The sequence below is a fragment of the Bombina bombina genome, chromosome 8 (assembly GCF_027579735.1).
Source record: "Bombina bombina isolate aBomBom1 chromosome 8, aBomBom1.pri, whole genome shotgun sequence".
NCBI classification, from domain to species: Eukaryota; Metazoa; Chordata; class Amphibia; order Anura; family Bombinatoridae; genus Bombina; species Bombina bombina.
Window position 1 is genome coordinate 182,557,889 of NC_069506.1, and position 27,356 is coordinate 182,585,244.

A 27,356-nucleotide genomic window follows, 5' to 3' on the forward strand; every position below is an offset into this window, starting at 1 on the left:
CACAGACACAGTTCTTGTTAAGGCCAGAAGTGCCAGACCAAGTGAAATATCAGAGAGGCAAAACATGGTGAGAACGGCAGCCCACAGACCACCTCCAAAGACCTACAACATCATCTTGCTGCAGATGGTGTCACTGTGAATCGTTCAACAATTCAGCGCACTTTGCACAAGGACAAGCTTTATGGGAGAGTGATGCGGAAGAAGCCTTTTCTGCACACACGCCACAAACAGAGTTGCTTGAGGTATTCAAATGCACATTTGGACAAGCCAGCTTCATTTTGGAAGAAGGTGTTGTGGACTGATGAAACAAAGATTGAGTTATTTGGTCATAACAAGGGGCAAAAGAACACAGCGTTCCAAGACAAACACTTGCTACCCACAGTAAAATTTGAAGGATGTTCCACCATGCTGTGGGGCTGTGGGGCCAGTGCCGGTACTGGGAATCTTGTTAAAGTTGAGGGTCGCATGGATTCCACTCAATATCAGCAGATACTTGAGAATAATGTTGAGAAATCAGTCACAAAGTTGAAGTTACGCCAGGGCTGGATATTTCAACAAGACAACAACCCAAAACACTGTTCAAAATCTACTCTGGCATTTATACAAGGGAACAAGTACAATGTTCTGGAATGGCCATCCCAGTCCCCAGACCTGAATATCATTGAAAATCTGTAGGGTGATTTGAAGCGGGCTGTCAATGCTCGGCAACCATCAAACCTAACTGAACTGGAGATGTTTTGCAAGGAGGAATGGTCCAAAATACCTTCATCCAGAATCCAGACACTCATTACAGGCTATAGGAAGCATTTAGAGGCTGTTATTTCTGCTAAAGGAGGCTCTACTAAATATTGATGCAATATTTCTGTTGGGGTGCCCAAATTTGTGCACCTGTCTAATTTCAATTTGATATATATTGTACATTTTTCTGTTAATCCAATAAACCTAATTTCACTACTGAGATATTACTGTGTCCTTCAGTTATTTGATAGATCAAAATGAAATTGCTGATCCAAACACCCAATTATTTATAAATGAAAATCATGGAAATTGTCAGGGGTGCTTAAACTTTTGCATACAACTGTGTGTGTGTGTGTGTGTGTGTATATACAGTATATACATACAACAGACAATAAATGAGACTGTCCAAACAAGTCTGTGTGTAACGTAAGATTATCTAAAATGGTTCCCACACAGCCTTTGTTCCCACACAGCCTTTGTTCCCGCAGAATATATATAAAATTTTCCTCATCAGGAAACATAATAAAGGGGAAAAACAACCATTTTCAGATTTAAATTACAGGGAAAAGGTGCAAAATAAATAATGAAAGTATATTGCAAAGTATTTTTAACGTCACATGTTATATTTCATACAGTCTCATACTGTTTAATACCCCTTTATACATAAAAGCCCACTAACCTATGAGACTCTTAGAAGGCAATCCATAAAATATAACTGTTACTCAAATATGATAAATCATGGATATAACATATAAAAGCAATGGCCTCTATCTCAAGTGGTTACATATTATGGTATATCAATTAGAAGCCAAATAAAAACTAATCTTAACATTGCCAATAGATACTATTGTATCATTACCTGGATACAGGACTTGTTTCCAGTGTGAATATTAAAGGGATACTAAACCAGTATAGTTTCATGATTCAGATAGAGAATGCAATTTTAAGCAACTTTCTAATTTACTCCTATTACCAATTTTTCTTTGTTCACTTGCTATCTTTATTTGAAAAAGCAGGAATGTAAGCTTTAGAGCCGGCCCATTTTTGGTTCAGACCCTGTGTAGCACCTGCTGATTGGTGGCTAAATGTAACCACCAATCAGCAAGCCCTATCTAGGGTGCTGAACCAAAATGGGTCGGCTCCAAAGCTTACATTCCTGTTTTTTTTAAATAAAGATAGAAAAAAGAAGCATTGATAAAAATTGTATGCTCTATCTGAATCATGAAAGAAAAAAATTTGAGTTTATTATCCCTTTTAAGAATTAAGGGTCAGTAAAGGTTAGCTTTTATGCTTGAATAAAACATATTTTTTGGATTTCCTTCTAGGAGTTTCATATATTATTTTATAATAAGTTGGGTGACAGCCTTTAAAATAGTGCTTTATATGGTGTTACTGTTGATATCCAATTGTCTGTAAATATTCATGAAGAAAAGTACACAAAAAAAAAACAATACAGGCAAAATAAATAATCTAAGAATAAAGTAATAAAAATAGTGCACATTTTTAGGATCTATAATTAAAAAGTGTATACCACAATGTCAAAGTGGTTCATGCTTATTTAACATGAATAAGAGTGAATTAAGAGCCAACTCTAAATGAAAAAAGTACTCCACTCTCTGAATTGGAATATAATTTATTGATATTTACAAGTACTGCAAATTTCCAGATTTAGATCATAATATTTCCATCTCTAACACCCTCCCATAAGACTTATTGTTGCACATTACCAGGTTCACCCCCAGCTGTAAGCTAAATATTTAGACAGCTACAGTTTTTTTTCTCTTAATTGAATAACATCAACAGAAACCAATAATTTCACCAAAAATAGAAATTCTCCAGACATTCATAAATTCATAATAACCCCATTTAAATATACTATACTCTTCTTATAGCTCTTTCAGTGAAGGATATCAAAATCCCTCCATGACAGAGCCATAATATTGTGCAGATAAACAGCTGTCCTCTTTGGATAAGGTCTGAAAAGTCCAGAAAGGGCTTTGGCATGAGACCCCCAACTGCTCTTTAACAAATAATTATTTCTATGACCCAGTCTACAGTACATTGTGCTCACTGTCATGTTTATAGAGGCCACAGAGAAGATTGTATAGTAAAGCACTTTCCATTCTCTGTTGCTAGGAAATTCTGCATTTCATTTGTTGGCTTTGACCAATTAACAGTTCTGCATGCCATGACTCACCAGGCACACAATGATACACTAAACATTTCTCAGCAATTACACAAATCACAGACATAAACCCAAAAGTTGAAACTGATAACACACTGTGCAATGGTAACATAGTTACATCCATCCATTGAGGATTGTTGTCACATCCAAGTAGAATTGTATGAAATACTGCAAATGTTTGGGCTTTGTTAGCTCATGTAAATGTGCCTGTCATGGGAAAATTATGGAAACAAATTTAGTCCCTCAAAGAAGCAACATAGCTATACATAGAGGAACAATGTACTCATATATAAGTTTAAAAATGGTTAGAAGAAACCAAGCAATGTAAATGTTAGTAAGTGGTCAGGTGTCCCCCCATGCTTTACATTTAATGCACATGGAAATGCTCATAATTGTATTACTTGTTTATTTAAGTCTGAGCATCCAATAATCACACAAGAAAGTGCACATCTAAATCTGTCCATAATCAATGATAAAACGCACCTTTTCATCTGTTATTGCTTACACACTTATACAAGTGATAGACTTTTAGAACACACATGCCTTATGGCATCTATAAAAGTAAAAAGCAAACCACTGATACCAGAAACAGAATGGGCCCTTAAACATCACAAAAATCTTGGGGTTATTGGGGGCACAAGAGGCACTGCTTACACCCCTTGATATATAATAAATAGATATGTATATAAACAATAAAAAGGAAGCCACTGTGATCATGTGATTTCATGTGGGGAGACATGGCAACACCAGTCACCTCTCATTCCATTCTTGCACAACTCGCAGTTGGATTTGAGACATTGCTAGTGTTTCATTTTAATTTTTTTTTTTTCAAGACAAGTCCCTTTCAGCAGCTGTCCCATATAAATAAGGGTCCTTGCCCTGATCTTGAATGAACTCTTCTTTTTTCTCCCATTCAGCTGGCCACCCACCATTATGGAAGCTTGTGGTTTTGGTGGCACCATAGCTACCATATCCTCCATAACCCTGAGGCTGATCCTCACTTTCTTCAGCCAGCTCATCTTCATGGATAAAACCACACTTTTCATCAGTAGTTTCCTCTGGTTCTGCCCAAGGCTGCTTCTCACCCGAAGCAAAGATTCCATAGAAGATGACGCCACCATAGTGAACAAGGGAAGCTATAAGGAAGACATATTGCCACTCTTCTCGTGTCTAAAAAATGAAGAATTAGAACACATATAAATCATACAGATGGATATAAAGCCAAATTATATAGGAATATAAGTTAGCAAAAGTACTAGCCTGTATTATGAATGTTATATATATTTAAAGGGACAATGTAGTTAGATAACACATTGTGATGTTTAGAAATGAATTACTGAAATATAGTTTTACCATATAAATGTATAATACCATTGGCAGCTACAGTTGAGAATTAATTTGTGTTTTGATTTCCTGTGTTGTGTAGTGTTATTTATATTATATATAAAAAATTGCCCTGGCTTCTGCAGAAAATAAGTACTTTTTTTGTCACTTTTCCTTTGTTTTTGAGAAGCATGTAATGAAAAAAAAGTGCTTCATATGTTTCATCATACCCTCACATTGAATATAAGACTGTGAATTTGCTTTGCAACAGATTGAATGAACACAATCAAGAAACCAAATAAAATAAGAATATCTGCAGAGCTAGCTTCTCAGCAGCTGTGCATCACTGGCTGTAATAGATCTAGCGGTGCACAGCATATAGGGGGGATATCTATCAAGTCGTCAACTTTCTTGAATTCGACGGCACCAATACATGCTCCTAACATTGCCTAACATTGCGTCCGCGGACCTGAATACGATATCCATATTTATAAAAAAGCCAGCAAAAAGCCGCGCACCAAGTATGGGGTGATGAGCATCGGACTGTTGTTAACTAACAGTCATCAATCACGCGTTTATTTGGCTTTTTACCAACTTTATACCCTGTCACTAAACACCATACTAAAATGTTTATCCCCTATCCTGCCGCTCACGGACCCCGCCGACCACCTAAATAAATTTATTAACCCCTATCCTGCCGCTCCCGGACCCTGCCGCCACCTAAATAAATGTATTAACCCCTATCCCGCTGCTCCCGGACCCCACCCTCACTAAATAAACGTATTAACCCCTAAACCTTTGGCCTCCCACATCACTACCACTAACTAAACCTATTAACCCCTAAACTGCCAGCCCCCCACATCACCATAAACTAAATTAAGCTATTAACCCCTAAACCTAACAACCCCCTAACTTTAAATTAAAATTACCACATCCCTATCTTAAAATAAATTTAAACTTACCCGTAGAATTAAAATAAACTATTTTTAAACTATTAATTAACCTACCATAACTATTATACTACAATTAAATTAAACTACCAATTAAATTAACTAAATTACATATTAAAAAAAACCTAACCCTACTCAAATTATTTAAATCTACTATTTGACCTTATTAAGAATTACTAAATTACAAAAAAAAAATAAACGCTAAATTACAAAAAATAAAAAAAACACTAAATTACGGAAAAACAACAAAACACATTTTCAAAAATAAAAAAGGATTACACCTAATGTAATAGCCCTATCAAAATAAAAGAGCCCCCCCAAAATTAAAAAAAAACCTAGCCTACACTAAACTACCAATGGCCCTTAAAAGGGCCTTTTGTGGGACATTGCTCCAAAGAAATCAGCTCTTTTACCTGTAAAAGAATATACAAACACCCCCAAAAGTAAAACCCACAACCAACCCCCCCAAATAAAAACCCTATCTAAAATAACCTATGCTCCCCATTGCCTTGAAAAGGGCATTTGTATGGGCATTGCCCTTAAAAGGGAATTTAGCTCTTTTAATGCCCAGACCCTACTCTAAAAATAAAACCTTAAATAAACCTAACACTAACCCCCAACGATCCACTTACAGTTCTTGAAGTTTCGCTTGAAGGATCCATCCAGCCAGCAAGAAGTCTTCATCCGGGCGGCCTCTTCCATCTTCATCCAGCCGGCGAAGTCTTCATCCAGACGGCATCTTCTATCTTCATCCATCCGGCGCGGAGCTGGTCCATCCTGAAGACATCCTGCGTGGAGCTCCTCTTCAATACGGCCGTCGCCGTAAACTGGAACTTGAATGCAAGTGACGTCATCCAAGATGGCATCCCTTGCATTCCTATTGGCTGAAAGGTTCCAATCAGCCAATAGGATTAGAGCTGCTAAAATCCTATTGGCTGTATCAGCCAATAGGATTTGGGCAGCTCTCCTCCTATTGGCTGTTAAAATCAGCCAATAGGATGAGAGCTCAATCCTATTGGCTGATTGGAACAGCCAATAGGATGAGAGCTGCTCAAATCCTATTGGCTGATTGGAACATTTCAGCCAATAGGAATGCAAGGGACGCCATCTTGGATGACGTCACTTGCATTCAAGTTCCAGTTTACGTGCGGCGACCATATTGACGAGGAGCTCCATGCCGGATGTCTTAAGGATGGACCCGTTCCGCGCTGGATGGATGAAGGTAGAAGATGCCGTCTGGATGAAGACTTTGCCAGCTGGAGGAAGATGGAAGAGGTCGCCCGCATGAAGACTTCTTGCTGGCTGGATGGATCCTTCAAGCGGAACTTCAAGAACTGTAAGAGGATCGTCGGGGGTTAGTGTTAGGTTTATTTAAGGGTTTTTTGGGTGGGTTTTATTTTTAGAGTAAGGTCTGGGCAGTAAAAGAGGTAAATTCCCTTTTAAGGGCAATGCCCATACAAATGAATTTTTAAGGGCAATGGGGATCTTAGCTTATTTTATATAGGGTTTTTATTTGGGGATGTTGGTTGTGGGGGTGGTGGGTTTTACTGTTGGGGGGGTGTTATTAATTTTTTTTTACAGGTAAAAGAGCTGATTTCTTTGGGGCAATTTTAAGGGCCATAGGTAGTTTAGTGGGTAGGCTAGGGTTTTTTTTATTTTGGGGGGGCTTTTTTATTTTGATAGGGCTATTAGATTAGGTGTAATTCTTTTTTATTTTTGATAATGTGGGGGGGGGGTTCTTCGTAATTTAGTGTTTTCTATTTTTTGTAACTTAACATTTATTTTATTTTGTAGTTTAGTAATTTGTGATAAGGTTAAATAGTAGATTTAAATAATTTGAGTAGAATTAGGCTTTTTTTAATATGTAATTTAGTTAATTTAATTGCTAGTTTAATTTAAGTGTAGTATAATAGTTAGGGTAGGTTAATTAATAGTTTAAAAATAGTTTATTTTAATTCTACAGGTAAGTTTAAATTTATTTTAACATAGGGATGTGGTAATTTTAATTTAAAGTTAGTGGCTTGTTAGGTTTAGGGGTTAATAGCTTAATTTAGTTTATGGCGATGTGGGGGGCTGGCGGTTTAGGGGTTAATAGGTTTAGTTAGTGGTAGTGATGTGGGAGGCCAGAGGTTTAGGGGTTAATACATTTATTTAGGTGGCGGCGGGGTCTGGGAGCAGCGGGATAGGGGTTAATAAAACATTTTAAGTGGCAGCGGGGTCCGGGAGCGGCAGGATAGGGGTTAACACATTTATTTAGGTGGCAGCGAGGTCCGGGAGCGGCGGGATAGGGGTTAACACATTTATTTAGGTGGCGGCGGGGTCCGGGAGTGGCAGGATAGGGGTTAATACATTTATTTAGGTTGCTGCGGGGTCGGGGAGCAGCGGAATTGGGGTTAATAACATTATGTAGGTGGTGGCAATGTCGGAGCGGCAGATTAGGGGTGTTTAGACTCGGGGCTTATGTTAGGGTGTTAGGTGTAAACGTAACTGATTTTCTACCATAGAAATCAATGGGATATCTGGCAACATCGAACATAAGCTTTCGCTGCTTTCAGGCTCCCATTGATTCCTATGGCATCCGCGGCCTCCAGGGTGGCGGATTGAAAACCAGGTACGCTGGGCCGGAATAGCCTCAACCATACCTGTTAACTTTTTGATAACTTTTAAAATATGTCAAATAGTGCCGAATGTGTATTCGGAACATCTGTAATGACGTAAGCATCGATCTGTGTCGGATTGAGACCGGCGGATCGTATGTTATGTCACAGATTTCAAATTTTGCCGGTCTGTAGGCTTTGATAACTAGGTTGGATCAAGCTCGCCACAATTAAGCTGCGAAATCCCAGCATATTTGACGGCTTGATAGATATCCCCTATTGTGTACACCAGACATCACTGGCTGTAACCGTCCTATATCTGGACTTTACATTGAGTAGAAATAAAGTAATATGATGCAAAAAATTAAGCAACAGCTGCCTTCCCACCTCTGATAACTCTGCTTTAGTTGATTTTGATTCCTGCACAGGGTTACTTTGGCAACAAACTAGTCTCTGCAAGAAATTGCCAGCTAAATGTTTCACACTGTTTCCTGACAAGCTGTCTTAGCTGTCTAACTTTTCCGAAAGCTGTGTGCAGAGCGTAAGTTTCAGCTGCCAATTCACTGCAGAAACAATGTCACTACACGTTTATTATATTAATGTTGGACAGAAAACGACAGCCTTCTATGCTGTACACAATGTACTGTGCACAACTAGTACTATTACAGCCAGTAATGTATAGTGTACACATAGTTAGTATATTACAGAGTTGTAACCCACTAATCAATGTACATGTGCGTTTTAATCTTAAAAAAGGTATCAGCAAAAAGAGTATAATGTTATTTTGCATCAACCATTATGCTGTACTTAGTCTAACAGTTTTTCATAGAAAATAGTCATTATTTTTATGCATAGTGGTTTAAATTAATAAAAGAAAACATGACATGCATATGTCAATGTAAATAATTGTAGCTTTATAATTTATTTATTTTTATTCATTATATTTATTGGCACTTGCTATTATTACCAAGGGTTGTTGACCACAATAAACACAAATATCCATATGAGAGGAACAGTAATGTCAAAATTAAACTTTTATGATTCGGATAGTGCATGCAATTTTAAACAACCTCTGTTATCAAATTTGCTTCATTCTATTAGTTTCCTTTGTTGAAGAATATCCCTAGGTTAGCTTAGCAGCAGCAGTGCACTACTTGAAGCTAGTAGTGCTTTTGCTGTCCCTGAACCTACTCTTCAACAAAGGATTTCAAAAGAATAAAGCAAATTTGACAATAAAAGTAAATAGAAAAGCTGTTTAAAATCACATGCTCTATTTGAATAATAACTGTCCCTTTAAACATTTTTAAATATATTATATCTTCAGTATTTTGCTTTATGACAAGGCTATACATGAAGATGAAAAGGTTGTGGTAAACAAATATGGTAATTACAAGATATCCATGAGCTTTAATCTTCACCCTATGGTATCTATTTATCAAAGCGTTGACTTTCTAGCATTCAACGGCACCAATACGCTCGCCTAAGATCGCCTAACATCGCTGCCGCGGACCTGAATACGCTCTCCAAAGTTACCAAAAAAGCTGTCAAAAAGCTGCGCACCAAGTACGGGGCGATGAGCAGCGGACTGTTGTTAACTAACAGTCATCGATCTTGCTGCTATTCGGCTTTTTTACAGCTTTCTTGGTACCCTGTCACTAAACACCCACACTATACTATACTGTTTACCCCCTATACCGCCGCTCCCGGAGCCCATCGCAACTCTAATAAATGTATTAAGCCCTAAACCGCTGCTCATGGACCCCGCCGCAACTAAATAAAGTGTTTAACCCCTAAACCGCCGCTCACGGACCCCGCCGCAACTAAATAAAGTGTTTAAAGCCTAAACCGCCGCTCACGGACCCCGCCGCAACTAAATAAAGTGTTTAACCCCTAAACCGCCGCTCCTGAACCCCGCCGCAACTCTAATAAATATCTTAACCCCTAAACCGCCGCTCCCAGACCCCGCCGCAACTCTAATAAATATATTAACCCCTAAACCGCCGCTCCTGGAGCCCACCGCCACCTACATTATAAATATTAACCCCTAATTTTCCGCCCCCTAACCGCCGCCACTATATTAAATGTATTAACCCCTAAACCTAAGTCTAACCCTAACCCTAACACCCCCTAACTTAAATATAATTTAAATAAATCTAAATAAATTATTCCTATTTAAAACTAAATATTTACCTATAAAGTAAACCCTAAGATAGCTATAATATAACTAATAGTTACATTGTAGCTATTTTAGGATTTGTTTTTATTTTACATGCAACTTTGTATTTATTTTAACTAGGTACAATAGTTATTAAATAGTTATTAACTATTTAATAACTACCTTGTTAAAATAAATACAAAAGTACCTGTAAAATAAAACCTAACCTTACAAGTTACAATTACACCTAACACTACACTATAATTAAATTAATTACCTACATTAACTAAAATTAACTACAATTAAATACAATTATCTAAAGTACAAAAAACCCACTAAATTACAGACAATAATAAAATAATTACAAGATTTTTAAACTAATTACTTTACTTATTTTTTAAAACTGATTACTTAATCTAATCCCCCTAAAAAAATAAAAAAGCCCCCCAAAATAAAAAAGCCCTACCCTTCACTAAATTACAAATAGCCCTTAAAAGGGCTTTTTGCGGGGCATTGCCAAAACTAATCAGCTCTTTTACCTGTAAAAAAAGTACAATACCCCCCTAACATTAAAACCCACCATCCACACACCCAACCCTACTCTAAAACCCACCCAATCCCCCCTTAATAAAACCTAACACAAACCCCTTAAAGATCACCCTACCTTGAGAAGTCTTCACCCAACCGGGCCGAAGTCCTCAACGAAGCCTGGCGAAGTGGTCCTCCAGACGGGCAGAAGTCTTCATCCAAGCCGGGCAGAAGAGGTCCTCCAGATGGGCAGAAGTCTTCATCCAGGAGGCATCTTCTATCTTCATCCATCCGGCGCGGAGCGGCTCCATCTTCAAGACATCCGACGCGGAGCATCCTCTTCCATCGACGTCGACTGTAGAATGAAGGTTCCTTTAAATGACGTCATCCTGAATGGCGTCCCTTCAATTCTGATTGGCTGATAGAATTCTATCAGCCAATCGGAATTAAGGTAGGAAAAATCCTATTGGTTGATGCAATCAGCCAATAGGATTGAAGTTCAATCCTATTGGCTGTTCCAATCAGCCAATAGAATGCAAGCTCAATCCTTAAATATTATTAACTAATCCTAGTAGTCTTCCTATTTAAAACTAAATACTTACCTGTAAAATAAACCCTTATATAGCTACAATATAACAAATAATTATATTGTAGCTATTTTAGGATTTATATTTATTTTACAGGCAACTTTGTATTTATTTTAACTAGGTACAATAGCTATTAAATAGTTATTTACTATTTAATAGCTACCTAGTTAAAATAATTACCAAATTACCTGTAAAATAAATCCTAACCTAAGTTACAATTAAACCTAACACTACACTATCAATAAATAAATTAAATCAATTAACTACAAGTACCTACAATTAAATAAACTAAACTAAATTACAAAAACCCCCCCACTAAATTACAAAAAATAAAAAAAGATTACAAGGATTTTAAGCTAATTACACCTACTCTAAGCCCCCTAATAAAATAACAAAGCCCCCCAAAATAAAAAAAATTCCCTACCCTAATCTAAATTAAAATAGTTAACAGCTCTATTACCTTACCAGCCCTTAAAAGGGCTTTTTGCGGGGCATGCCCCAAATAAATCAGCTCTTTTGCCTGTAAAAAAAAACACAATACCACCCCCCAACAATACAACCCACCACCCACATACCCCTACTCTAACCCAAACCCCCCTTAAATAAACCTAACACTACCCCCCTGAATATCTCCCTAACTTGAGTTGTCTTCACTCAGCCGAGCACCGATGGACCAAAAGAAGACATCAGGAGCGGCAGAAGTCTTCATCCTATCCTGGCAGAAGAGGACATCCAGACCGGCAGACATCTTCATCCAAGAGGCATCTTCTATCTTCATCCATCCGACTAACTATTTTAATTTAGATTAGGGTAGGGAATTATTTTGGGGGGTGTTAGGGTTAGGGTTAGACTTAGCTTTAGGGGTTAATACATTTATTAGAGTAGCGGCGAGGTCTGGTCGGCAGATTAGGGGTTAATACTTGAAGTTAGATGTCGGCGATGTTAGTGAGGGCAGATTAGGGGTTCATACTATTTATTATAGGGTTTTTGAGGTGGGAGTGAGGCGGTTTAGGTGTTAATACATTTATTAGAGTAGCGGCTAGGTCTGGTCAGCAGATTAGGGGTTAATAAGTGTAGGTAAGGTAGCGGTGACGTTGGGGGGGGATTAGGGGTTAATAAATATTATGTAGGTGTCGGTGATGTTAGGGGCAGCAGATTAGGGGTTCATAGGGATAATGAAGGTGGCGGCGGTGTGCGGTCGGCAGATTAGGGGTTAAAAATATTTATTATAGTGGCGGCGATGTGGGGGGACCTTGGTTTAGGGGTACATAGGTAGTTTATGGGTGTTAGTGTACTTTAGAGCACAGTAGTTAAGAGCTTTATAAACCGGCGTTAGCCCAGAAAGCTCTTAACTACTGACTTTTTTCTGCGGCTGGAGTCTTGTCGGTAGAGGGTCTACTGCTCACTTCAGCCAAGACTCTAAATACCGGCGTTAGGAAGATTCCATTGAAAAGATAGACTACGCAATTGACGTAAGGGGATCTGCGGTATGGAAAAGTCGCGGCTTGGAAGTTAGCATTAGACCCTTTCCTGGCTGACTCTAAATACCAGCGGGCAGTAAAAAGCAGCGTTAGGAGCCCTTAACGCTGCTTTTGATGGCTAACGCAGAACTCTAAATCTAGGCGTAAGGGAGGAAAAAGCATATAAGGTGTCTTAAATCTAAAGATAATAAATTAAATCTTTAAAGCAACACTAAATTGAAAATTTGTTTTCCCCTTAATGTGTTTCCAATAACTTGTTATACCAGCTGCAGAGTATGAAATATATGAAAATTTGCCCATTTAGGTTTATTTTTCTATTTGAAATAGCTCTGCTTGCTCATTAAAACCAGAAACGTATTGTTCTTGAGAACATGCCCAGGGAGAGCAAATCAACATATCCTAGCTCTCTATATTCACAAAGAACTAATTTGTGTATATTTCTCTCTACACACAAAAGTCTGTACATAGGCCCAGATTCTAAAGAATTTGCCTGTTAAGGCGTGATTTTCCACTCCAGCCCTTGCAGAGTCAGCCCTCACAAAATTTTATTAAAAAAAGGGGCGTTCCCTGCGAGTGGCGAGATGTCTCCAATACAAATAATGAAAGCTCTCTGCTAGTTAAAAGTTTGCAATGGAAGACCAAGTACAGAGGGGAAAGCCTGTGTGTTTTAAAACTTGAATATTATGCTTATTACACTTATTGCACTGTACCTTAAATTTACTGTAATTTTTGTATGCATAGGTTTTCCTTTCAGAATAATTAGGGCTTTGAGTATTGTGGTGAAAACTAGCCACTTTTCAACTAGCGAGAAAAAACTGTGAGACCTGTAGTGCAAAATTTATTTAGAATTACACTGGGATTGAGAGACAATTTCATTTATGCATATGTAATGTGCATGTTCAGCCCATTTTACGAAAAACAACAATTACGCTTTGTATTTTACATTTTTAAGTACAATGGTTTGCTTTTTTTCACACATCAAATGAACTTAAATTACGATACACATTGTGCATAGGTAATACAATTTATTCCTGTGTAATTTACATACAGCTAGATTACAAGTTTTGAGCGCTATAGGGAAATTAACGAACGCAACAAAAGTTGTGTTATTTAATCCCCTATAGCGCTGCCATTACAAGTTTTTCAAAACCCGGCTTGTGTGTGCGATATGGGGGTTTTAAGCTCCATACCGCACCAAAAACAAGCACTGTTTTGTCGTGCTCATGCACGCTTTCCCCATAGACATCAATGGTGAGAGTGGGTCAGAAAAAAGTCTAACACCTGTGATCGCGGAAAGAAAAGCTCTGTAACTCAGCCCTATTGATGTCTATGAGGAAAGAAAAATAACGTGTTAACCTAACACCCTAACATAAACCCTACGTCTAAAAAGCACTAAACTGCTGCCCCGACAATTGCCGACGCCTGCCTACAGTTATTAACCCCTAATCTTCCACTCCCGATATCGACGCCACCTAAATAAAGGTATTAATCCCTAATCTGCCGCTCCCGATATTGCCGCCACTAAACTAAAGTTATTAACCCCTATTCCGCCGCACCCCAACATCGCCGCCACTATATTAAAGTTATTAACCCCTATTCTGCCGCTCCCTGAGATTGCTGCAACTAAATAATGTTATTAACCCCTAAACCTCTGGCCTCCCCCATCACTACCAATACATAAACCTATCAACCCTAAACCAGCCACCCAACTTGGCAACAACCTAAATTAAACTATTAACCCCATACACCTACCCCTAAATCTAACCCTACCTCTAAGCCTAACCCTAAACCTAACCCTAACGTAACCCTAAAATGTTAACATAATTAAAATAGATCTAAATTAAATTTACAATTATTAACTAAATAATACCTATTTAAAACTAGATACATACTTACCTGTGAAATAAAACCTAAGCTAGCTACAATATAACTAATTATTGTTATATTGTAGCTACCCAAGGTTTTATTTTTATTTCACAGGTAAGTTTGTATTTATTTTAACTAGGTAGACTAGTTAGCAAATAGTTTTTAACTATTTACTAACTACATAGTTAAAATAAATACAAAATTACCTGTGAAATAAAACCTAAGCTACCTTACTCTAAAACCTAAAATTGCAAAAAATAAAAAAATACCATTACAAAAATAAAAAAAATGAAATAATCCAAAAAAAAGCCTAATCTAGAATAAACTACCAAGGGCCCTTAAAAGGGCCTTTTGGGGGTCTTAAAAGGGCCTTTTGTAGGGCATTGCCCTAAGTTATACAGCTCTTTTGCTACAAAAACAAACAAACGCCCCCTAACAGTATATACACCCCCACCCCCCAAACTACCAAGGGCCCTTGAAAGGGCCTTTTGGGTGGCCCTTAAAAGGGCCTTTTGTAGGGCATTGCCCTAAGTTAAACAGCTCTTTTGCTACTAAAACAAACACCTGCTAACAGTATACAAACCCCCCCCAAACTACGGAGGGCCCTTAAAAGGGACTTTTGTAGGGCATTGCCCTAAGTTAAACAGCTCTTTTGCTACAAAAAAAACACCCCCTAAAAAAATACATTACACAAATAAACAAATTATCAAAAATAATAAAAAATTATTCCTATTCTAATACCCATTAAAAAAACACCCCAAAATAAAAAACCTAATCTAGAATAAACTACCAATGGCCCTTAAAAGGGCCTTTTGTAGGGCATTGCCCTAAAGATACCAGCACTTTTTGTGAAACAAAAATACAAATACCCACTAACATAACAAACCCCCACCCCCCAAAACCCCCAAAATAAAAAAAACTATCTAAAAAACCTAAGCTACCCATTGCCCTGAAAAGGGTATTTGTATGGGCATTGCCCTTAAAAGGGCATTTAGCTCTTTTTCTGCCCAAACCCTAATCTAAAAATAAAACCCACCAAAAAAACCTTAAAAAACCTAACACTAACCCCCGACGATCCACTTAAAGTTTTTTAAGTCCCGCTTGAACGATCTTCATCCCGGCAGAGAAGTCCTCATCCAGGCGGCAAGAAGTCTTCCATCCAGACGGCCTCTTCAATCTTCATACCGGTGGCAAAGTCCTCATCCAAGTGGCGAGAAGTCTTCATCCAGGCAGCCTCTTCAATTTTCATCCAGGCGGCATCTTCTATCTTGATCCCGACGGTGCGGAGCAGGTCCATCCTTAAGACATCCGGCGCAGAGCATCCTCTTCATATGTCGCCACCGTACACTGAATCTTCAATGCAAGGTACACGATTCAAGATAGCGTCCCTTGCATTCCTATTGGCTGAAAGATTTGAGTCAGCCAATAGGAATTAGAGCTGCTAAAATCCTATTGGCTGTTCAAATCAGCCAATAGAATTTAAGCATCTCTCATTCTATTGGCTGATTCATCATCCAATAGAATTAGAGGGATTTTCAGGGAAAAGAGCTGATATCTTTAGGGCAATGCCCCACAAAAAGCCCTTTAAAGGGCTATTGGTAGTTCATTGTAGGCTAGGGTTTTTGTTTTGTTTTTGGGTGGGCTTTTTCTTTTGATAGGGCTATTAGATTAGGCGTAATTCTTTTTTTGTGATAATTTCATTTGTTATTTTCCGTAATTTAGTGTTTGTTATCTTTTGTATTTTTTTTTGTTGTAATTAGATACTTTGAGGCATATTTATCAAATGTCTGTCAGACCTGATCCGACAGTGCGGATCAGGTCCGACAAACATCGCTGAATGCGGAGAGCAATACGTTCTCCGTATTCAGCATTGCACCAGCAGCTCTTGTGAGCTGCTGGTGCAATGCCCCCCCCCTGCAGACTCGCTGCCAATTGGCCGCCAGCAGGGGGTGTCAATCAACCAGATCTTACTCGATCGGGTTTAATTGTGGCGATCTCTGTCCGCCTGCTCAGAGCAGGCGGACAGGGTTATGGAGCAGCGGTCTTTAGAAACACGGGCCCTCAAGCTCCATTCGGAGCTTGATAAATGGGTCTCTTTATCATTTTTAGAGTAGTGTTAGGATTTTTTTAATTTTAGTTTTATTTATTTGGTAGTTAGTTTAATATTAGTTATATTAGTTTAATTGTTAGTTTACACTTAGTTTTTTTAATTTGACAGGTAAATTTTAATTTAATTTAAGATAGGGAAATTGTAATTTTAATATAAAGTTAGGGGGGTGTTACGTTTTGGGGTGAATAGTTTAAATTAGTTTATTGCAATGTGGGGGGCTTTCAGTTTAGGGGTTAATAGTTAAGTTTAGTTTATTTTGTTGTGGGGGGCTTGTGGTTTAGGGGTTAATAGGTTTATTATAGTGGCGGCGTGGTAGGGCTTAATAACTTTAGTATAGTGGGGGCGATGTGGGCGGACGGCAGATTAGGGGTTAATAATATTTAAATAGTGTTTGCGATGCGGGTGGGTGGCAGTTTAGGGGTTAATAACTTTAGTACAGTGGGGGCGATGTGGGCGGATGGCAGATTAGGGCTTAATAATATTTAAATAGTGTTTGCGATGTGGGAGGGCGGCGGTTTAGGGGTTAATAAGTTTATTATAGTGGCGACGATGTCGGGAGCGGCAGATTAGGGGCCCTTGAAAGGGCAGATTAGGGGTTAATAAATGTATTATAGTGTTTGCGAAGCGGGAGGGCCTCGGTTTAGGCGTCAATAGATAGTTTATGGGTGTTTAGTGTACTTTGTAGCAGTTTAGTTATGAGTTTTATGTTACAGATTTGTAGCGTAAAACTCATAACTACTGCTTTTAGATGGCGTTACGGATCTTGTTGTTTTAGGCTCTAAAGCCGTTTTTTTTAGCCTCACCGCAAAACTCTTAATGGCATCGCTATGGGAATCCCATGAAAAAACTTAATTTTTATGAATGCGGGACTGACGTTGTGTTACAGGCTAAAAGGCTTACCGACAAGACTTATAATGACTGCGGTGCTGTTTTAACACTGAAATTACCATATTTTCAGCGTTAAAAGATGAATGCACAACTCGTAATCTAGCTGATACAAATTTAACGTTTTTGATAAAATACAATTTTTTGTGAACAATTTTGTTACAATTTTTGATGCACCTTAAAAATACAATTTGTGCTACATATTTTTGTATGATTGGCTCAATTATTCATTTTGTGAGAGATTTTTAAATTACAAATTTTATTGTGCACTTTAGTAATGTATGCATCTCCCTCCCATACAAAAATGCAGTATATGCCCCTTATCGAGACACCCTGTTTTCAGGGTAAAAAGTGGCTTTATATAATTCCATTACAGAATCTCACCAGCCCAGAGAGCTTTTTAGAATTGGGGCCTTAGAGAGAGCAACTGAAAACAGCAGTGCTTGTCTATCCCATCAACAATGGGAGGTTGATTTCTGATGTTGCATTTTGCTTACATAACTTTTCCGTAGACAGTTTTGCAGCATTCATACTTTATTGAAGGTTGTGGTTACAACAGACAAAAGCAGCTATTTCAAATGGCAAAATAAAAGTAAATGACATATTTGCTAATTATTTAACAGCTCCAGTGAGTTAAATGGATAATTACAAACGCATAGAGGGAATAACATTTTTCAGCACAATGCCTCTTTAAGAATTAATAAAATCAAATGTTTCATAATTGACTATTAAGAATCATTTTATGAAGCTTACACTGGTTTATTAAATAATATGAAATACCATGGAAGATGCTGTTACCTTGTGCTTTGTCATGGCTCCTACGATCAAAGGGCAAACCATTCCTGATAGAGTTCCTACTCCATTGGAAATTCCCATGAGAATACTGGCATAACGGGGTGCAATATCCAGATGATTTACATTGAAACCTTAAATATTAGACAGAATTGAGAGAAACAAAAACAAACCAGTTTATTAGTTGTCACTTCTCTTTATACATAAAGCTGGCTAGTAATGTGTTTTCCATGCTAATTGAGTTAGGGAGCCCAGGACCCCTATAACAGCTACTAATGAATTCCTAGCCCCAGTCATGCCCCCCTTATATTCATAAACAAATGCATAGTGCTCTTTAAACCGACAATAAAAATGTTAGAGTAAGATACTTCAACTGCCACAATGTAGCAGCTATGTTATTTCTGTGGTCACATTTTTACCATTTACATAATGTAGTTGCAGCAATGTCACTTGAGCAACATTAATGCTGGAGTGAAAATTCCTGCTAACCTTTAGATGTCAGGAGATTAATCCTAACCACTATTCATAGCCCTTACCCTAAATGCTACAACGTGTCTGCTGACCTGTCATCAAGACTAAGGGGCATATGTATCAAGCTCCGTATGGAGCTTGATGCCCCGTGTTTCTGGCGAGTCAGACTCGCCAGAAACAGCAGTTATGAAGCAGCGGTCACAAAGACTGCTGCTCCATAACCTGTCCGCCTGCTCTGAGCAGGCGGACAGACATTGCCACAATTCAACCCGATCGAGTACGATCGGGTTGATTGACAACCCCCTGCTGGCGGCCTATTGGCCGCGAGTCTGCAGGGGGCGGCGTTGCACCAGCAGCTCTTGTGAGCTGCTGGTGCAATGATGAATACGGCAAGCGTATTGCTCGTCGTATTCAGCGAAGTCTGGCGGACCTGATCCGCACTGGCGGATCAGGTCTGCCAGACTTTCATTACTAGAGGCCTAAGGATCAATTGCTTTGTTGAAGGCCAATTTCATGGACAGTGAGATGTTGGTATAAACACAATCTTGGCCCATGAGTCATGGGCCATGACCAATACCCCGTTTAACTTTTCTTAACTCTTTCTGTATGAAGAGAGAAATCATTTAGAGAAAGTTCTCTGCGGAACTACCAATAGCATAAGATTGTGGAATATAATTTATAAATCAATGTCTAGTCAAATGTGGAAACAAAACTGCTTCACATCTGATGATTATATGCTACAAGTGAGAGTTGTGGCAAGGAATTAAAGTGTATCTGCTTTATTATTTGTAGATTTCTGTACATGAAAACATAGTTTAGATACTTTTTTCTCTTGTTAAGTGTAGTCAGTCCACGGGTCATCCATTACTTATGGAATATATCTCTTCCTAACAGGAAGCTGCAAGAGGATCACCCAAGCAGAGCTGCTATGTAGCTCCTCCCCTCACATGTCATATTCAGTCATTCTCTTGCAGCCTAACTAAAGATAGGTCGCTGTGAGAGGTCTGTGGTGTTTTTTAACTTAGTTTATTTCTTCAATCAAAAGTTTGTTATTTTAAATGGCACCGGAGTGTGCTGTTTGTTCTCAGGCAGCATTAGAAGAAGAATCTGCCTGCGTTTTCTATGATCTTAGCAGACGTAACTAAGATCCACTGGCTGTTCTCATCTGAGGAGTGAGGCAACTTCAGAAAAGGGGAATAGCATGCAGGGCCCCCCTGCAAATGAGGTATGTGCAGTAAATTATTTTTCTGAGGAATGGAATTGACTGAGAAAATACTGCTGATACCAATGTAACGTAAGTTCAGCCTTAAATGCAGTGATAGCGACTGGTATTAGGCTGATGAGTGTGTGTACACTGAATGTATTTTTCTAAGGAATGGAATTGACTCTGAAAATACTGTTAATACTGAAATAATGTATGAGCCTTAACTGCAGTAAAAGCGACTGGTAGCAGGCTTATTAATAACACTTCATAACTTTTCAAATGTATGTTTAAAACGTTTACTGGCATGTTAATCGTTTTTTGTGAGGTACTTGGTGATAAAACTTATTGGGGCATGATTTTTACCACATGGCCATCTTTGTTTTCTGCATAGAAACAGTTATCTGAGCTTCCCCACTGTTGTAATATGAGTGGGAGGGGCCTATTTTAGCGCTTTTTTGCGCAGTAAAAATTCAGTCACAATCTGTCTACTTCATCCTCCATGATCCAGATCGTCTCTAGAGAGCTCAGGGGTCTTCAAAATTCATTTTGAGGGAGGTAATCAGTCACAGCAGACCTGTGACAGTGTGTTTTGACTGTGATAAAAACGTTAATTATTAAATTGTTATCCGTTTTTGAGTATTAAGGGGTTAATCATCCATTTGCTGGTGGGTGCAATCCTTTGCTAACTTAATACATTTACTGTGAAAAATTGGTTGCTATAACTATTTTGGTTCATTGTTATTTCAACTGTGACAGCTTTTTGTGCTTCTTAAAGGCACAGTAGCGTTTTTTATATTGCTTGTAAATTTATTTAGAAAAGTATTTCCAAGCTTGCTAGTCTCATTGCTAGTCTGTTTAAACATGTCTGACACAGATGAATCTCTTTGTTCACTATGTTTAAAGGCCAATGTGGAGCCCAATAGAAATTTGTGTACTAATTGCATTGATGTTACTTTAAATAAAAGTCAATCTTTACATGTAAAGAAATTATCACCAGACAACGAGGGGGAAGTTATGCCGACTAACTCTCCTCACGTGTCAGTACCTTCGCCTCCCGCTCAGGAGGTGCGTGATTTTGTGGCGCCAAGTACATCAGGGAGGTCCTTACAAATCACTTTGCAAGACATGGCTACTGTTATGACAGAAGTATTATCTAAATTGCCAGAATTAAGAGGCAAGCGCGATAGCTCTGGGTTAAGGACAGAGCGCGCGGATGAGGTGAGAGCCATGTCAGATACTGCGTCACAGTTTGCAGAACATGAAGACGGAGAGCTTCATTCTGTGGGTGACGGATCTGATCCAGGGAGACTGGATTCAGAGATTTCAAATTTTAAATTTAAGCTTGAGAACCTCCGCATATTGCTAGGGGAGGTATTAGCGGCTCTGAATGATTGTAACACGGTTGCAATTCCAGAAAAATTATGTAGGTTGGATAGATACTATGCGGTACCGGTGTGTACTGACGTGTTTCCTATACCTAAAAGGCTTACAGAGATTATTAGCAAGGAGTGGGATAGACCTGGTGTGCCTTTTTCCCCTCCTCCCATATTTAGGAAAATGTTTCCTATAGACGCCACCACACGAGACTTATGGCAGACGGTCCCTAAGGTGGAGGGAGCAGTTTCTACTTTAGCTAAGCGTACCACTATCCCGGTGGAGGATAGTTGTGCCTTTTCAGATCCAATGGATAAGAAATTAGAGGGTTACCTTAAGAAAATGTTTGTTCAACAAGGTTTTATCTTACAGCCCCTTGCATGCATTGCGCCTGTCACTGCTGCCGCGGCATTCTGGTTTGAGTCTCTGGAAGAGGCCATTCGCACAGCTCCATTGGATGAAATTATGAACAAGCTTAAAGCACTTAAGCTAGCTAACGCATTTGTTTCTGATGCCGTCGTACATTTAACCAAACTTACGGCTAAGAACTCCGGATTCGCCATCCAAGCGCGCAGAGCGCTATGGCTTAAATCCTGGTCAGCTGACGTGACTTCTAAATCTAAATTGCTTAATATTCCTTTCAAAGGGCAGACCTTATTCGGGCCCGGCTTGAAAGAAATTATAGCTGACATTACGGGAGGTAAGGGCCATGCTCTACCTCAAGACAGGGCCAAATCAAAGGCCAAACAGTCTAATTTTCGTGCCTTTCGTAACTTCAAGGCAGGAGCAGCATCAACTTCCTCCGCTCTAAAACAGGAAGGAGCTGTTGGTCGTTACAGGCAGGGCTGGAAAGTTAACCAGTCCTGGAACAAGGGCAAGCAGGCCAAGAAACCTGCTGCTGCCCCTAAGACAGCATGAAGAGAGGGCCCCCTATCCGGAAACGGATCTAGTGGGGGCAGACTTTCTCTCTTCGCCCAGGCTTGGGCAAGAGATGTCTAGGATCCCTGGGCGTTGGAGATCATATCTCAGGGATATCTCCTGGACTTCAAAACTTCTCCTCCACGAGGGAGATTTCATCTTTCAAGGTTATCAGCAAACCAAATAAAGAAAGAGGCGTTTCTACGCTGTGTACAAGACCTCTTACTAATGGGGGTGATCCGCCCAGTTCAGCGGACAGAACACGGGCAAGGATTCTATTCAAATCTATTTGTGGTTCCCAAGAAAGAGGGAATCTTCAGACCAATCTTGGACTTAAAAATCCTAAACAAATTCCTAAGAGTTCCATCATTCAAAATGGAAACTATTCGAACCATCCTTCCCATGATCCAAGAGGGTCAGTACATGACCACAGTGGACTTAAAGGATGCCTTCCTTCACATACCGATTCACAAGGATCATTATTGGTACCTAAGATTTGCTTTCCTAGACAGGCATTACCAGTTTGTAGCTCTTCCCTTCGGATTAGCTACAGCTCCAAGAATCTTTACAAAAGTTCTGGGCTCACTTCTGGCGGTACTAAGACCGCGAGGCATAGCGGTGACTCCGTACCTAGACGACATTCTGATACAAGCGTCAAGTTTTCAAACTGCCAAGTCTCATACAGAGATAGTTCTGGCATTTCTGAGGTCGCATGGGTGGAAGGTGAACGTGGAAAAGAGTTCTCTATTACCACTTACAAGGGTTCCCTTTCTAGGGACTCTTATAGATTCTGTAGAGATGAAAATTTACCTGACAGAGGCCATTTACATTGAAACCTTAAATATTAGACAGAATTGAGAGAAACAAAAACAAACCAGTTTATTAGTTGTCACTTCTCTTTATACATAAAGCTGGCTAGTAATGTGTTTTCCATGCTAATTGAGTTAGGGAGCCCAGGACCCCTATAACAGCTACTAATGAATTCCTAGCCCCAGTCATGCCCCCCTTATATTCATAAACAAATGCATAGTGCTCTTTAAACCGACAATAAAAATGTTAGAGTAAGATACTTCAACTGCCACAATGTAGCAGCTATGTTATTTCTGTGGTCACATTTTTACCATTTACATAATGTAGTTGCAGCAATGTCACTTGAGCAACATTAATGCTGGAGTGAAAATTCCTGCTAACCTTTAGATGTCAGGAGATTAATCCTAACCACTATTCATAGCCCTTACCCTAAATGCTACAACGTGTCTGCTGACCTGTCATCAAGACTAAGGGGCATATGTATCAAGCTCCGTATGGAGCTTGATGCCCCGTGTTTCTGGCGAGTCAGACTCGCCAGAAACAGCAGTTATGAAGCAGCGGTCACAAAGACTGCTGCTCCATAACCTGTCCGCCTGCTCTGAGCAGGCGGACAGACATTGCCACAATTCAACCCGATCGAGTACGATCGGGTTGATTGACAACCCCCTGCTGGCGGCCTATTGGCCGCGAATCTGCAGGTGGCGGCGTTGCACCAGCAGCTCTTGTGAGCTGCTGGTGCAATGATGAATACGGCAAGCGTATTGCTCGTCGTATTCAGCGAAGTCTGGCGGATCAGGTCTGCCAGACTTTCATTACTAGAGGCCTAAGGATCAATTGCTTTGTTGAAGGCCAATTTCATGGACAGTGAGATGTTGGTATAAACACAATCTTGGCCCATGAGTCATGGGCCATGACCAATACCCCGTTTAACTTTTCTTAACTCTTTCTGTATGAAGAGAGAAATCATTTAGAGAAAGTTCTCTGCGGAACTACCAATAGCATAAGATTGTGGAATATAATTTATAAATCAATGTCTAGTCAAATGTGGAAACAAAACTGCTTCACATCTGATGATTATATGCTACAAGTGAGAGTTGTGGCAAGGAATTAAAGTGTATCTGCTTTATTATTTGTAGATTTCTGTACATGAAAACATAGTTTAGATACTTTTTTCTCTTGTTAAGTGTAGTCAGTCCACGGGTCATCCATTACTTATGGAATATATCTCTTCCTAACAGGAAGCTGCAAGAGGATCACCCAAGCAGAGCTGCTATGTAGCTCCTCCCCTCACATGTCATATTCAGTCATTCTCTTGCAGCCTAACTAAAGATAGGTCGCTGTGAGAGGTCTGTGGTGTTTTTTAACTTAGTTTATTTCTTCAATCAAAAGTTTGTTATTTTAAATGGCACCGGAGTGTGCTGTTTGTTCTCAGGCAGCATTAGAAGAAGAATCTGCCTGCATTTTCTATGATCTTAGCAGACGTAACTAAGATCCACTGGCTGTTCTCATCTGAGGAGTGAGGCAACTTCAGAAAAGGGGAATAGCATGCAGGGCCCCCCTGCAAATGAGGTATGTGCAGTAAATTATTTTTCTGAGGAATGGAATTGACTGAGAAAATACTGCTGATACCAATGTAACGTAAGTTCAGCCTTAAATGCAGTGATAGCGACTGGTATTAGGCTGATGAGTGTGTGTACACTGAATGTATTTTTCTAAGGAATGGAATTGACTCTGAAAATACTGTTAATACTGAAATAATGTATGAGCCTTAACTGCAGTAAAAGCGACTGGTAGCAGGCTTATTAATAACACTTCATAACTTTTCAAATGTATGTTTAAAACGTTTACTGGCATGTTAATCGTTTTTTGTGAGGTACTTGGTGATAAAACTTATTGGGGCATGATTTTTACCACATGGCCATCTTTGTTTTCTGCATAGAAACAGTTATCTGAGCTTCCCCACTGTTGTAATATGAGTGGGAGGGGCCTATTTTAGCGCTTTTTTGCGCAGTAAAAATTCAGTCACAATCTGTCTACTTCATCCTCCATGATCCAGATCGTCTCTAGAGAGCTCAGGGGTCTTCAAAATTCATTTTGAGGGAGGTAATCAGTCACAGCAGACCTGTGACAGTGTGTTTTGACTGTGATAAAAACGTTAATTATTAAATTGTTATCCGTTTTTGAGTATTAAGGGGTTAATCATCCATTTGCTGGTGGGTGCAATCCTTTGCTAACTTAATACATTTACTGTGAAAAATTGGTTGCTATAACTATTTTGGTTCATTGTTATTTCAACTGTGACAGCTTTTTGTGCTTCTTAAAGGCACAGTAGCGTTTTTTATATTGCTTGTAAATTTATTTAGAAAAGTATTTCCAAGCTTGCTAGTCTCATTGCTAGTCTGTTTAAACATGTCTGACACAGATGAATCTCTTTGTTCACTATGTTTAAAGGCCAATGTGGAGCCCAATAGAAATTTGTGTACTAATTGCATTGATGTTACTTTAAATAAAAGTCAATCTTTACATGTAAAGAAATTATCACCAGACAACGAGGGGGAAGTTATGCCGACTAACTCTCCTCACGTGTCAGTACCTTCGCCTCCCGCTCAGGAGGTGCGTGATTTTGTGGCGCCAAGTACATCAGGGAGGCCCTTACAAATCACTTTGCAAGACATGGCTACTGTTATGACAGAAGTATTATCTAAATTGCCAGAATTAAGAGGCAAGCGCGATAGCTCTGGGTTAAGGACAGAGCGCGCGGATGAGGTGAGAGCCATGTCAGATACTGCGTCACAGTTTGCAGAACATGAAGACGGAGAGCTTCATTCTGTGGGTGACGGATCTGATCCAGGGAGACTGGATTCAGAGATTTCAAATTTTAAATTTAAGCTTGAGAACCTCCGCATATTGCTAGGGGAGGTATTAGCGGCTCTGAATGATTGTAACACGGTTGCAATTCCAGAAAAATTATGTAGGTTGGATAGATACTATGCGGTACCGGTGTGTACTGACGTGTTTCCTATACCTAAAAGGCTTACAGAGATTATTAGCAAGGAGTGGGATAGACCTGGTGTGCCTTTTTCCCCTCCTCCCATATTTAGGAAAATGTTTCCTATAGACGCCACCACACGAGACTTATGGCAGACGGTCCCTAAGGTGGAGGGAGCAGTTTCTACTTTAGCTAAGCGTACCACTATCCCGGTGGAGGATAGTTGTGCCTTTTCAGATCCAATGGATAAGAAATTAGAGGGTTACCTTAAGAAAATGTTTGTTCAACAAGGTTTTATCTTACAGCCCCTTGCATGCATTGCGCCTGTCACTGCTGCGGCGGCATTCTGGTTTGAGTCTCTGGAAGAGGCCATTCGCACAGCTCCATTGGATGAAATTATGAACAAGCTTAAAGCACTTAAGCTAGCTAACGCATTTGTTTCTGATGCCGTCGTACATTTAACCAAACTTACGGCTAAGAACTCCGGATTCGCCATCCAAGCGCGCAGAGCGCTATGGCTTAAATCCTGGTCAGCTGACGTGACTTCTAAATCTAAATTGCTTAATATTCCTTTCAAAGGGCAGACCTTATTCGGGCCCGGCTTGAAAGAAATTATAGCTGACATTACGGGAGGTAAGGGCCATGCTCTACCTCAAGACAGGGCCAAATCAAAGGCCAAACAGTCTAATTTTCGTGCCTTTCGTAACTTCAAGGCAGGAGCAGCATCAACTTCCTCCGCTCTAAAACAGGAAGGAGCTGTTGGTCGTTACAGGCAGGGCTGGAAAGTTAACCAGTCCTGGAACAAGGGCAAGCAGGCCAAGAAACCTGCTGCTGCCCCTAAGACAGCATGAAGAGAGGGCCCCCTATCCGGAAACGGATCTAGTGGGGGGCAGACTTTCTCTCTTCGCCCAGGCTTGGGCAAGAGATGTCTAGGATCCCTGGGCGTTGGAGATCATATCTCAGGGATATCTCCTGGACTTCAAAACTTCTCCTCCACGAGGGTGTCAGGGTTTCTTGTCGCTCATCTCCTATGTTCCTTTAAGGATTCACTGCATTCAGATTCCAAGCTTATATTAACCTGGTCACGCCCCTTCCTCCTTGCTTCAGTATTGTTTGAGCTCACTAGTTCAAGTTCCTATTCTCTGCAGGAGAAACTTTCCAGGCTCTCCATATTACACTGATTACCTCCAAGAACCACAGAACAGGATTGTTTGAGTTTAAAGACAATTCCCACTTGGATCTACGTTTAACTTTTACAGGAATCAATACCTCTTTCAACAGCACCTGCTACAAACAAGTGAGACCGGAGCTATTATCTAATTTCTTCATCTCCTCGCTGAATATTCCTACCACCTTATGACTGACCTCCGGTTGTATTAAAACCCTCCTGATT

At 39.6% G+C, this 27,356-nt stretch overlaps 1 protein-coding gene across 1 annotated transcript in view; it reads right to left on the reverse strand.

Moving 5' to 3' along the window:
* Positions 1-2,355: 2,355 nt before the first annotated feature.
* The window catches only part of SLC17A7 (solute carrier family 17 member 7), a 140,651-nt gene continuing 115,650 nt past the window's right edge, over positions 2,356-27,356 (reverse strand). The window contains exons 12-13 of the mRNA XM_053691050.1: positions 18,204-18,331; positions 2,356-4,093 (exon numbers count right to left, since the gene is read on the reverse strand). Coding sequence (XP_053547025.1) covers positions 3,752-4,093; positions 18,204-18,331 — 470 coding nt within the window. The 3' untranslated portion in view covers positions 2,356-3,751. The remainder of the gene's footprint in view (positions 4,094-18,203; positions 18,332-27,356) is intronic.